The 14,603-nt window shown below is 44.6% G+C and overlaps 1 protein-coding gene across 3 annotated transcripts in view; it reads left to right on the top strand.

Annotated features, from left to right (window-relative positions):
* Positions 1-961: 961 nt before the first annotated feature.
* The window catches only part of Myo1d (myosin ID), a 298,063-nt gene continuing 284,421 nt past the window's right edge, over positions 962-14,603 (top strand). For all 3 annotated transcript variants that reach the window (XR_004945597.1, XM_036194795.1, XM_036194793.1), the window contains exon 1: positions 962-1,276. Coding sequence is in view for 2 of the 3 variants with exons in the window: in XM_036194795.1 (XP_036050688.1) it covers positions 1,182-1,276 (95 nt within the window). In the remaining variant the exon portion in view is untranslated. The remainder of the gene's footprint in view (positions 1,277-14,603) is intronic.

Here is a 14,603-nt window from a genome sequence, read left to right as displayed (position 1 = left end):
TGGAGGCCTCTAGATTTCCTAATAGATTCTGCACTGAAGATGGTCCCAACAGAGACACAGGCCTGGAGAGGTGCAGGTGCTGGACAATGTCCCTTACAATGTATTTCCATCAGGAAAATACAGTCTATGTTTGGAAAAAAGAAACATTTTAAGATCTCCCAGCGTGTCTTTAAGTTGGAGATCACATACAATACATTACAACCCATGGAACTAATTTCATGGTTGTATTACAATACAACCCCCGTACAATAGCTACTTGGATGGTGTAGGGTAGTAGGGGGGGTGGTGTATCAAAAAGTTTAGGAAGTGGTCTTCTGTGCTAGAAGCCTGCAATCATCCTGAGGAGATGATTCATACATGTATTAAAAACTTAATAGTACAAGGTAAAGTCTGACGGCATGTTCCACTGAGTGGAAGGAAAAATAAAAAGGACCATTGCAAATGGAGGAAGAGTAAACCATAAAGGAGAAATGCGGGGGGGTTCATAAATCAAATAATCTCCATGAAGTCGCAGCTTCTCCACTTCCCAGCAGTGTGACAAGTTACTTAAGTTTGCTAAAATGCTTAGAATAGCTGTGAGCATTTTGGTGACCTGGAAGTGACCGCGACTATCACCACCTCCATTCAGCCATTCAGTGTGGCAGAATCACAGTTCGCGCCAAAGCCGCGCAAGTTATGTTTGTAACTTTGTTGCTATCTCCTGGGCAAGGGGTTGAAGAAGGCAGCAGCAAGGCCTCTGCCACCCCGAGTCAGCCGCACACAGCACCCCTTCACGAGAGATGCCCGTGCCTGTCTCTAGGGGGCGCTGCCGCTCAGCCGCCGCGGCTGGCCCGGAGCGCGTCCCCGCCCCGCGCGTGCGCGACGCCCAGGTGAGGAGGCGGCTGGGCCGCGGCTGGGCGGGCTCCTCAGAGGGGCGGAGCCCGGGCGGCCAGGGCGGGGCGGGGCCCAGCCGGACCCAGGCTAGAGGCGGGACCAGCCGCCGCCGTCTCCGTCTCGCCACCACGGCCCCCACACACCCCGCAGTCACCGCGGGAGGAGCGGAAGCCGCCGGCCTCGCCCGTCCAGAGCCGCGCCGGCCCCCGAGCGCTGAGGACCCGCGGCCACCTCTCTCCGGCCCGACCCCTCCCGAGCGTGCCCCGCGCCCCCGCCCCGGCCCGAGCGCGCCCACCTGAGCCGGCGCCATGGCGGAGCAGGAGAGCCTGGAATTCGGCAAGGCGGACTTCGTGCTGATGGACACCGTCTCCATGCCCGAGTTCATGGCCAACCTTAGGCTCAGGTGAGCGCGTCGCGGCTGCCATGCTGGGGTTTCCCGAGAGGGGGCGCTGCTGAGGGGCCTCGGGGGTTCGGGGTGCACAGGGGCGAGCGGCTCCCGCGAACGAGTGCGCCGGGGTGACAGGGGGTCCGCGGTGCGGGGTGGTCACGCCTCCCCGAGAGAGGACCCCTCCGTGGTGCGGCCTTGGGACTCCAGGGTGTGATGAGGTGTAGGGCTGCACTTTTAGGGGTCTGGGGTGGTCCCTGAGTGGTGTCCGGATTGGGGGCGATGGAGGCATGGTGAGCTTGAGGTCGCTTGGGGCAGCACCAGCCTGCCCTGCTCCAGGTAAGTGATGAGGGCGGGACCTGATGACTTAATGGAACAAAAATAAAAGAAAAAGGAAAACTTGCAGGAGCGGAGTGGTGGTGGCCCTGGCGGTCCTGGGAAAACGGGAGGACTGTTTTAAAAGAGGCTGGCGTTTCTTCCCGCTTTCACGCTTGGTTTTCTTTTCTTTCCTTCTCCCCCCACCCCCTTTTCCCCTGGCGTGGTTCCATCCTGCCATTCAGGATGCTATGGAGTGAACCCTGAGCTGTCTGTTCCGGGACACGGGCTATTTTTTAGTTACTCGTTCGACGTAATTAGACACGTTTCCAGACATCGAAGAGACTGCTGTACTTGCCAGTGCCAAGATAAACTGTCTGAATTTGACAAGGCGTCCATGGTTTCAGTTTTTTCAAGGAGTTATGGATGGAGCCCTTGTGTTACTGACATCCTTGAGAATTTAGTCACAACTCAATGCCCCAAAATGGGCTTCTAAAAGGAACTTATTTTAGAAAGATTCTATATGTGATTCTTTCAGTTTTGATAGAGTAATATGTAAGCTGAGTATTAAAGCAGTTTGACTTAAAAAAAAAAAAGTGAAACCGAGTTTCTAAATAGCTTAAAGTGTGTGTGTGTGTGTGTGTGTGTGTGTGTGTGTTCATTCGTTCTCAGAAGTTTGCTTTGTCTGTTGCTGTAACGTTTATAGCCAAATATCACTCCTTAAACTTAAAACCTGAAAATCATAATTAGGTTTGGATGGTTAACCTCAGTTTTCACCATCAACCTTAGTTTTACAATTTAAAAAACCTGGATCACTCTTTGAACCACAAAACAGATAGTTTCATCTGTTCTGCTATATAGTTCAGGGTGACCTTGAACTTTTGATCCTCCTACCTCCACTTCCTGTATACTGGGAGCACAGGTGTGCACTACCACACCTGATTTGTGTAGTGCTGGGAATCAAACCTGGAGCTTAGTACATTAAGCAAGTCCTCTATCAACAAACAGGGCTGCACCACCCGCCCTCATCTGTTCTGTACCAGGCTCCCTAGTGTCTGGAGCAAGAGTGTGAAGCGGGAGCACCTGCCTGAATGCTGCACCTGCCTACCATAAACTGGCCTTGTCGGTGGGCCTCCGTTTCTTAATTATAAAGTAACAAGGACCTCCAGGAGTTTTCGGTGTTTCCATTCTAGAGCTCTCTGAGCTCCTAGGGTGGTAGTCTCAAAGATACACGGTGTATTCCTAAGTAGAGTGTTACATACGTTCTCAGAAAGTCCATTCCGAGAGTCCCTGTGGATTCTAAAATCTGAGGATGCTCACCAATAATCCCAGCTACCTGAGAGGGTGATGCTGGAGAATGTGAGTTTGAGGTCAGTCTGTGCAATTTATCAAGACTGCATTAAAAATTATAGTTAAAGGATGCCTGAGTCCTTAGTGTAGTAGTAGTAGCCCCTTTGTGTCTGTGGGACATATAGTACAAGAAACCCCCTAGTGGATAAACCCTATATACTATGTTTTCCCTATAACTTCATACCTATGGTCAACTTTATAAATTTGACACAAGTGAAAAATTACTGATATAAAACAGAACTCTCTCTCTCTCTCTCTCTCTCTCTATATATATATATATATATATATATATACATACATACATACATATATATATACACATGTATATACACATATATGTACACACACAACACTATACTGTAATAAAAATTAGGTCGAGTTTCTCATTCAAAAGATGGTTTTATGTCATATTCACCTTCATTGATAGCGTATAGCTGAGGCTGCATAAAATGAAGTTTGGATAAGGGAGTCTTATTTGCATAGCCTGTATTACACATATCTTCCTGTATTTTCTTCTTTTTTGCAGTCCCAGGGACTGAACTTGGGGCCTTGTATGCACTAGGCAAGTGCTCTACCACTGAGCTACATCTCTAGCCCCTCCTACGTTTTTAAAATCATATCTAAGTTACTTAGAATACCAAATACACCATAATGCTATGTAAATAGTTGTCATGTATTATATTATAATATATTATATTATCAGGGGATAATGACAAGAAAAAGATAACTCTGTTAGCAATGATAGAGTGATATAATGTTTTTCCAAATCGTTTCAGTTCTCACTTGATTGAGACTATAGAACTAGCAGTTACAGAAAGCCAACTACAGATTTGTATCCAAAGCACTATGATAGCATGTTGATTGAGACTATAGAACCAGCAGTTACAGAAAGCCAACTACAGATTTGTATCCAAAGCACTATGATAGCATGTTGCACTTGTTTGGGGGGGGGGGCTGGTGGTTGTTTTTATTTTATTTATTTATTTTTATTTATGAATAGTCTCCCTATGTGTAGCCTCAAACTTAAAGAAATCCTCTTCAGTCTCCTGAGTTCTGGAATTACTAACATGTGACATTGTGTTTTATATGTTAATTTTAAGCCAAAGTTTAGATGCCCAACTTTTATATAAATGGCCTCAAATGCCATCTTAATCAAAAATGATATCATTACAGCTATAAGCAGTACTATGGTTGTTCAGAGTCAGTGACAGTGATTCAGCTTTTCATTTGTCTACTTTCTTGCTATGGTCTATGGATATCTTACTTCAACATCTCTGTATCTTTATCATTTTTTAAGAATAGGGTCATCTTGAGGTTATATTAGTTAATATATATAAATCCAAAGACAACTTCCTGGCAAATACTTATTAGCAATACTGTTAAAAGTTTTCTCAAGTTGCACATAAAATAGAGAAAGAGTTATGTAAAATAATAATTTCACAAATTAAACTTGTCCCAACCTATTTGAGATTCTGCCCTTCCCCTGTGATGGAGCTATGTGCTTTGAGAAGTCTCTTTAGAATTAAGCTGCTGTCGATTACTAATCATTTCAGTTTATCAGACATCAAGTACATTTGCTAAGTACATGCTCCATACAAGACACAACAGTAACACTTGAATACAGTGTCTTCTTTTAACTTCCATACAGCATATGTACAGCACACATGGCACGGCAGTAGCCAGAACTGTCTGAGTTTGAAGTTGAAAGCTTAGAGTCCAAGTTAAACTAGTTTTTAAAACTCTCCTTTTGCCAGATATGGTAGCCTGCTCCTGTAATGCCAGCACTCAGGAGGTTGAGGCAGGAAACCTGCGAATTCAAGTCTAGCATAGGGCACATAGTGAAATCCTGTCTTACCAACCACCCCCACCTCAACAGGAAAGAAAAGGCACAGCAAAGAAAAACACCTGCCCATCCCTCTGCAATAGTCAAATGGTCGTGGCTCTTAAAAATTCATACCATCATTACTACTTTGTCAGTGCTGAGTGTCTAACCTAGGCCTTTGCATGTCAAAGTGTTCTGCTGGGGTTGGGGATTTAGCTCAGTGGTAGAGCGCTTGCCTAGCAAGTGCAAGGCCCTGGGTTTGGTCCTCAGCTCTGGCAAAAAAAAAAAAAAAAAAAAAAAGTGTTCTACTACTGAGTTTGCCCTGTGGCTTTTTTCTTTTTAAGTAAATCAAAGGACAACATTTAGAATGTTTCTTCCCCCCGTAAGGCTTTCACATTCATTGGTTGCAAGCTTTCATAGGTTTGAATTATTAGATCTTTAGTGAGAACCTGACTTGTGTGTGCATAGAAGAGAGTGGTATAATTGAACTTTGTTTAAGGTACACGGGAGGATGAGATGGGTGGATACAAAGAACTAAGTGTGATCTGTCCCTTATCTCCAAGGAACAGATGCCAGTTAACTCGGGGAGAAAGGTGACAATTGCTATTAATTTAGAAAACAGAAAATGAGATAAGCTCCATTGAGCTAAGATGGCTATTTGCCAAGTGATTCTACAAACTTCGTTGTTCTGAGAGAGGAGAAACACCAAGGGTTAACTCAGAACCACCCTGAAGAGAAGTTGAGCTAAGTCCCAGAGGATGAGTAGTGCTCATGTAGGTAGACCTGTGGGTGGAGAACATTCCAGGTGGATACAGTGGCATGAGGGGGGGTGGCATGAAGGCTGACTGTGTTTAGACGGTAGTGAATGAGCTGTGCCGTCTGCAGAGGAGTTGGTGTTGGGGAGCTGGGGGAGGAATCATGAGCTCTCATTAGTGGGATCCCTGGCTAACGCTCAGATTTCCAGTCTGCCTTTTCTCTGCCAGTCAGAATCCAGGGTGCTTAGATACCTGTATTGTGTTTGCTGCTTCTGTTGCTTTGTGTGGGTGGGTGGGTCTTACTACATCACCAAGACTGACCTGAAACTCATGATCCTCCTGCCTCTGCTTCCATGTGCTGGGATTACAGGTGTGTGACACCACAGCCAGCATTTGCATGTATGTAACTCGGGGAGTTGGCTATGATTCTCATTACACAGATCATCAATTGCTCAGGTGTTAATTCCCTGAAGGCTTAAACATAGTGACAGCTAAGAGTGGCACCATACCTTCTTTTATAGCTATAAATCCTAACCTAGATTTAAAACCACCCTCTCTGATAGTTTTAAACTTCCTGTCGTCTTGACACCCCCCCCCCCCCCCGACTGAATTTAGCTGTGAGTTCCTGGAATTTGTTGCTGTGTCTTTTGACTCTCCACTTCACTTTATTTACAGATGACCAGGAATCACCTTGGCAGACCACATGCTAAGATGAGATGTTAAAAAGTTTTCAACACAGGTGGTTTGGGTTCCATCAGGTATATTATTTTGGCTGTCAGCAGGTGAAATGGGAGGTGTCTGATTGAGGGGTGGATGCAGATATGCAAATGAAATTCCTGAAGGGTTCCTACTATTCCTGCCTTTCCTCAGACGGGCTCCAGTTTGTGCTCCTTATTCTGGAATGTCTGGTCCTGTGATTTCTGCCTGGCTCTTCTGCACAGACTGCTTCCTTCCTTTTTAGGGTCTGTAATGTACAATATTAAGTACCTAAGGCTGCAGTTACTTCAGAGGTCTGTGACATCAAAACTTGATTTTAATTTTCTCAACAGTGGAAATTTTCCATCACTGTGCTGGGCACACAGTACATTCCTTTGTGGTTTCTGTATTGTGGCTAAGGAAGAAAGGAATGTTTCAGTTACTTTTAGTGAAACTTTTATGACATTGGGTGTGGCAGTGTACACCTGTCAATCCCGGCTCCTAGGAGTCCAAGTCAGGAGAATTTTGAGCTCAAACCAGCTTGGACTACATAATAAGACTGCCTCAATAATCAGTCAAATAAATAAGTAATTTAAAAACTTTTAAAATATCATTTTCAGTTTGGAATTGTCTTTTCAGAGCTAGTGGTGTAGGTCTGAAGTTTAATTCATAGGATGTGCAACCTATCATGGGCCCTGGGTTTAATCCCTGGCACCATCTAAAGGGAAAGACAATAACAACAAAAGAATTGGATTGTTTTCTGCTTTTCCTCTCTTGAGACTAAAGCTTGATTTTTGAACATTTACTCTAATCACTGTAATTTTACTTTATTAATACTGCCTGTGGGTGCGTGTGTGCATGTATGTAGGCCAACTCCTTTTATCTACCTTTAAAAGTTTTTTTGAGACAGGATCTCTCACTAGCCTGGAGCTCACTAAGTAGGCTAGGCTAGCTAACCAGAGAGCCCCAGGATCTACCTGTGATTGCCTTCCCAGCACTGGGGTTACGAGTGCCACCACATCTGCCTGGAATTTTTGCTTGCATTCAGGGTTTAACTCAGAACTTCCTGATTGTAAGACCAACACTCTACTGACTGAGCTATCTCCTCAGTACCCCCCTCTAAAAATGATTGTAGGTGAGTGTGTGTGTGGACAGGGTAATGTTAAAGAGATGGTGCCGGTTAGTGTGAGTTAGGGTATCTAAGAAGATTCAATTGTATTTCTTGCTCTTGTAACAAAATCTCCCAGTGTCTTGAGGCTCCCTTCTCTCCCTCCCAGAAGTCTCCTGAGAGGAAGAGGCTTGTTCTATTATTTCTCTTTAATTTTTCAGTGGAGGTGGTTAGGGCAAAGACCTTTCTCAGTTTCTAAAGGGTCTGTGCCCAGGAGTGAGATTCCTATCAAGGGCTTCCTTGTTTAACGATCAGACACAATCTACTTGAGACCCACCCCTGACACTCAGGCCACATTCTGCTCTCCTTGTAGCCACTTGTTTGGGGCAAGGAGCCCTGGCTTCCTCCTCTTCTAGCTTGACCTATTCATGTTCCTGAGTCTTTCCAGCATCCCCACCAGTTTCTGATCCTTTCTGAGTGCACTGTTAGGTGAATGGCAGGGAACACCTAGCTGGTCCTCATCACCCTCACATAACTGTCTGCTGAAATGCAAAATGTGGGCTGCTGTTCAGGAGTGGACTTGAGCTGAGGACACTGTCTCTGGGGAAGTGTGCTTCTCAGTTGAGGTGAAATGTGGTAGGCTCCCTACTATCATCTGCTGTTCCTACCTTGAGGATAAAGCATCTACTCAGCTGTATTTATTTTGTAGTGCAGGCAGGGGGTTGAACCCATTGCCTCATGCATGCTAGGCAAGTGCTCTACCACTGAGGTACACACCAGTTCCTCTTTCTTTTAACCTGTGCCTATTATGTCTTTGCTTAGAGCAGATTTTTCAATGAGGCTGTTGACATTGTGAGTGGGTAAGGCTTTGTTATGAGGGCTCTTCTCTGCCCTGAGGGGTATCTAGCAACATCTACCTACTAGATGCAAGAATTACATCTGGGGAAAATTGTCTCCAGTTGAGAACCTCTGGCCTAGGCTGTTCATACTCTCTGGACTACTCTTCCCTCATCGCCGCCCTCATTCCCTGCCTGCTTATCACACTCCTCCTTCCTCATCTAGACCAGTTCTAAGAAGTCTTTCCCAATCCCACAAGACATAGGTGATTATACTCTGTGCTCCTAGGGCACGGGCACACTTGTTCATAACCGTTAAAGACCTTGTCACATCTGTTGTTTTCCGCATATCTCTTTTTTTGCTAATCTGTGGCATAGTCAGTCAAAGACAGCATTTCTAAAGGTAGACCCAAGTCCTCTGGTACTTCGAAACCCAGTGCTGTTGGAGAACCATCTTTAAGAAAATACAAATTGTGGATATAAAATTAGGACAGGGAAGGTGTGAGTGACTGAGAAACAGGCTTTTTGTTTCCTGTCATGCCACAGACTTGGCACCTGTATGCTCAGCACAACTAAACTAGTCAAGTGTTGGATAAATGGTTTGTGGCCAGAAGAACTCTCAATTCTAAGTGTATGTCAGTCAGAGCCTGGTGTTACAGGCCTATAATCCCAGCTACTTGGGAGACTGAAGCAGGGGGATTATAAGCAAGGTCTGTATGAACTGCAGAGTGAGGTCAAGGACAGACTTGAAATTTATGGAGACTGTCTCAAATTGCAAAGAAAAAAGAGGGCTGTGGTTGGGCACAGTAACATATGCCTGTAATCCCAGGATTTGGGAAGTGGAGGCAGGAGGATCAGGAGTTCAGAGCCATTGTCGGCTAGTGAGTTTGATGCCAGCCTGGCCTATGTGGAACCCTCACCCCTCTCTTTCTCTAACAAACTAATACTCAAAACGAAAAGAGAAAGCTAGTGATGTAGCTCAGTAGAGTTCTTGCCCAGAACTCAGAGGCTCCAGGTTCAATCTTCAATACCACCCTCCCCTACAAAGAGGAACAAAAGACATATAACCTTCTCAGTGTTATCCTTGATTGTGGGCTGGGGAGGAGGGGAGTTACGGAACAAACAGGCAGACAGCAGCTAGCAACTCCCATGCTGCTGTAGAACTCTGCCCACATCCAGTAAGCCACTGGGTCATTGGAAACTTTGATGAACAAAGTTTTCCCTTCCTTACCAGACCCTGGGTGGTCTTCACACAATGTAAACCCACTATGGGTTCAGTGCTTCAGTTCAAACTCTCCCTCCTTAGATTTAGAGGAGAGGTGAATGGGACACTAAATCTTTTTGGCTTCCATATAAAATTCTTTGGCAACTGCTTTTGGAAACGGACAGGCTGCTCTGTGCCTGTTTTGCACATTGGCTTCAGATTGGAACAAAAATGGGAATTTGGGTTTTGGAGCTGCCATTTGGAGTGAATCACCCCCACCGCCTTGTTTCCTCTCCTCTGTGACAGACTTCCAAGACTATTTTTATTCAGGGTCATTTCTTGACCCTGTAGACTTTTGCTGAGTTTAGCTCCCAAATAGAGCCAGATGTGGATAGAATCAAGCACTCCGAAGTCACTACTCCTTTCTTTCACTACAGGCTTTGGAAAGGACTCTTAGATTTGCTTGACTTTGAGCAGGACCAGTGCATTTGCTATAGATGGACACGTTTGCACAAGGATCTGCATGCACTTCTCTGTTCTGAGCTAGGCTTATGTGGAGAGCTAGCAGCTCACGGATGTTCTCACCAATGTCTGAGCCAGCCCAGCAAACAGAACCCTGATCCAACACTAACCCCATTTTCTGATAATTTCCTAAAGACAGGATCGGGCCACTGTGTTGTTGCCCAGCCACTGCCGAGTCCATTGCGAAGGGGAACTTCTGTGGTCTTCAGTGGCTCCAGCCCTAATGGTAGCTTCCCCTGTGTATACAACCACTGACATCACTGAAAATGTCAACTCTATTCATAGGTTGGAGTGAGAGGGTAAGCCTCCTTCTAATTGTCTTTTAAATCCCTTGATAGACTTGACAGTTTTATTTCCTGGGGAAACAGGCTTCTTTCATCTAACTGCTCTATAATTATTGGTTGGGGCTCTTGAAGAGATCTATGTTTTCCATACTTTAGTTTGGGGGCATTTGTGTGGTAGAAGGGAAGGGAAATGCTTGCCGCAGGGCGAGTGGAAAGCACACAGGCTTGAAGCCTGCCTGCCCCAATTCCCAGTCTGCCTTCTGCTAGCACTGTGATTTAGGCTCTCTGGACCTCAGTGTCATTGTGTGCGGACAGCGATCACCCTCTGGGGTTACTGGGATGAAAGCATCTGTGTGGAAAGGGTCTGGTCAGGGCTCAGTTTAATCCCACTCAACTCATGTTGACTCTTCCCTTCTCCTCCTCATAGTGTCTTCCCTCCCCACCCCGCCCCGTGAGTGCTTAAGTAGCTGTGTTCTTCCTCCCCCAGTAAAATGGAGGAGTCATTTGTTTTGGTTTTATCTGGGAGGCAAGGATGAAACAGGTCCTGGGAAGAATTCTGGTTGCCTTGTAGAGAAAGCAAGATGTGTCCCATGTTCTACCTGGTTCCTCTAAGCTCTTCCTTATGGGAATAATGGGCTATTGTGAAATGAAATGATAGCGTCTGAATAGGTGGCCAGAACATAGCAGGTGTTCAGTGAATGCTTAACCCCATGGTCCAGCCCCTTGGACTGAACATTCCCTGGCCATGCTCAGTTCATTCTGTAACAGCCACCAGAAACAGTGGCTTCTGCAAGAGTACCTCTGTTTACTTCCTGAAAACCGTCCCAAACTCCCCACAGCAAGCACTTGTGCGCATTTGATTCTGCATGCCATGTTCTCTGCTCTCCTCTGAGTTGGTAGCATTGGTCCTCAGATCTAGACACTGATAGCCATGTGATAAACTTGTAAGCAGAGAATCTTTACAAACAAAACAACCCTGAAACCTATTTCCTTATGTAACTGTGGATTCTATATGATTTTCTTGTACTCACCAGCTTTAAGCTGGAGACTACTTGAATTCTTTCTGAGCCCTGTCCTGAGTACTTTACTAGGGCTTTCCTGTGGAAGTCACTCTTTGAGAGATAGCTTATTGGAGTAAAGGATGTATTAATGAATGAATCAATGTGAAATGAACTATGGAGCCCAAGTAAACAGTGCAGATAATTCATCATTCTAAGTACTCCCTAGACATATTTTAAAAGAGCTGATGACAACATAATGAAGAGCTACTGTACATATGTATACATTACAGCCCAGGGAGGGTTGAGACTTGAGATCGGAAGTGACTTGGGCATACTCTCTACAAGAGGCACAAGCTGAGCAGACCTTTGGTGGAAAAGAACTGTCTTTCATTGGAAACAGTGTTTTTCCTGCTGCCTTCTTGCCTGAGCCTCCCTGAATGGCTTTTCTTCTGTTTCTTCCTACTCAGTGTGAATGGGCTGGCCATGCTGTTAGCCAGCTTCCATTGCACAAGGCTGCTTTCCCCCATAATGCCTGCACCTTTTCAGTTTTCTCTTAAGTTGAGAAAATTAGAGATTAAGTTGAATTGATAAAAATTCTCTTAGAAAGTCACATACTACCAGGCACAGTGACTTGCATGTATAATCCCAACCCTTGAGAGAGTCTGAGGCAGAAAGATAACCCTGAGTTCAAAGCCACTCTGGGTAGGCCAGCCTGGGATATAGAGTATATTTCATAAAACCAAAAGGAGAACAAGACATTGATATTCATCCACACACCCTCTCTGGGATCACATACTTCTGAGGCAGCCTAGGCACACTAGTGTACATTGGCCTAGTCTGGTTACTCTCTTTCATGCCTCCCTGTGGCCCTCCGCTGGAATGAGGGACTAGAGTTTTCACTTCTGAGAAGTGAGTTTGCTTTGTGGTGCTGAGGAGACAGATCTGGGATGGAGTGCTAAATGCCATTGTGAGGGGGTGTGCACGGTATTGTATGTAGTTAGTTTATTCTTGGGGAGGCTAGTCCTTGTGACAAGGGAGAGTGGCCAAGGAAAACTTTGCACAATTACAATTGCTGGCTCATCTGAGTCTAGAAGAGGACAGGGAACAGGAAATCTCCCCTCCCTTTATCTAATGCTCAATTACTGAACTTCTGAGACTCAGCACCCAGACTGTTGTATACTGGGATCATGACACTGTGGGCGGGAGATGTTTGTGAGCCAGCCTGTGAATTAGATCATGGCTTCCAACATTTCCTGATGAAATGGAATGGTCTACTTGTAGAAAGCAGGGCATTTTAAAGCAAAGGATTCCAGTAAGAGGCTTGAACAGTTGAAAAAGTGTATCAAGACCATCATCTAGCTCCTTGTCCAGACTTTGCCCCCTTGTGGTTTCCCCTATGTCTTAGCTCTACCCTAGAAAGTACCTTGACTTACAGTCCCCACACAGCTGCTTCATGGATGTTGCCATTCTGACTAACTAGGACTTCCTTCATCTCCCCCACATTCTGTTCAACTCACAACATAGCAGTAGAGCTCACTTTAGTGTGATTAAAGCATTAACTCTAAAATGGCTGTTTTGCTTTACTAGAAAGACTGCTTACTGGGAAACATGGTTTTTTCCTAAAGGAGTCACAGGCTAGTATAAAGTTCTAATATGTCCTTCTGGAATGATTGGAAGGCATATGAAGGAGCAAACACAGCCTTCTTTTAATTTCTCCTTTCCATATCTCTCCCATGATTATATTACTGTCTTGATTTAAAAAAAAATAATTTACTATTTACACAGAAGGTTCACATAAGCAATAGAAGCAATTTAATTGGTTCCAAAAAGTGGTTTCACCTAAAACAATGAAGCAGACACCAAGAGAAACTCAAACAATTTTTCTTTCTGTGACCACAAAGTCGTCTTTGAGGACTTGTACAATGGAGGATCATCTGGAGCGGCTGTTGAGGCTACTGGCCCATCTCAGACCTGCTTTGTCTGCAGCATCAAGTCAGGAAAAATGCTGTAGTCAATTTTTAAAAAGGTGAAACACTGTTGAAAACACTTAGACTTATTTTGAAAGACCCTACCATTAGTCTTGTTTCAGTTCTGACTTACATAGATATCTGGGCCATTTTGAGTTTATTGCAGGGATAGTCCTTAATATTATTAGGTTGAGTTAGCAGGTCATGTTATCCTTCTTTAAATTCTTATGATTAATAAGAGAACCTTTAAAACATACAACAAAGCAGAGAGTTCAAAGACAAGCCTGGGCTACATGAGACCCTGTCCCCAAATCTCAAACCAACAATCGAGACTAGTTTAAATGTCTGTAAGTTACAACTGTGGGAACTTGTAATCATATTCAACTCGTTTACCTGTCAGTTTGTGTTTGTGTCTTATGTGTTCGCCTCTGTGTCCTGAGGGCTATGCAAAGGCCAGTCTCCAAAGGCCTGCTTCTAACACTAAGGACAAAGGTGATTTTCATGTATGAATGAATGAATAAATGCATCATATTTAACCATCTTTGTTTTCTTGTTAAGCTATGTACTTTTGTTTTCTAAAAGATATGATCTTAGCCCTGGCTAGCCTGGAACTTGCTGTTGTAGACAAAGCCATCCTTGACCTGTGATGATCCATCTACCTCTGCCTCTAGAACACTAGATTTCAGGCCTGTGTCACTGTGCCCAGCTTCATTTACTGTGTTTAATGTATGCCTTTTCCTTGTTGTGTTTTGTGTATCATGACTTTTCTGTTGTAACTTCAGTTTGTAACATTGGGAACATAGGAAAATAAAATTACCATTTCTCTCAGGGAAGGAGGTACTATAATATGTTTGGGGGTCTTTGTGAAATAGTGACTCCCTCTTTTTACTTTCAAAAGTTTGTAAAGGGACTGGAGAGATGGCTCAGTGATTAAGAGGACTCTTAACTCTTCTAGAGGACCTGAGTTTGGATCCGAGGCACCCACATTGGGCAGTTTCACAATCACCTGTAACTCTAGCTCTGAGAGGATTACACACCTTCCTCTGGCCTCCACAGACACCATACACATGACACACACACACACACACACACACACACACACACACACACACACACACACGAGTCTTAGGAAAAAGAGTTGTAGAACTTAGGCATGTGATACTTGAGCCATAAGAATAGGTAGAAAACATGGCCAAGTGTCCTGTAACATTGAACACCCAGACATTGCTGCTCACTTTAGCCAGTTAACTGCATTTTCACCATACCCCCCAACTTTTCACAGCATTTTGATGCCTTCATTCAGCTTTTTATCATTTGTCGAATGTCCACAAGCAGATACTTTCATATAGCAATTCCAGTGACCATGCTTATTTTTGTGGTGTTTTTTAGAAATCAGTACTCTGTGTTATTCCTGGCCAGAGAGGTGCAAAGGAGCGGGCTTGGATTCAAAGTAGGGTCGAATAGGGCTTTGGGCCACCTGCTTTC

Source organism: Onychomys torridus, chromosome 8, assembly GCF_903995425.1.
Source record: "Onychomys torridus chromosome 8, mOncTor1.1, whole genome shotgun sequence".
Classification (NCBI taxonomy): Eukaryota; Metazoa; Chordata; class Mammalia; order Rodentia; family Cricetidae; genus Onychomys; species Onychomys torridus.
Note: the sequence above shows the minus strand (reverse complement) of the source record. Positions and strands in the feature narration are given on the sequence as shown.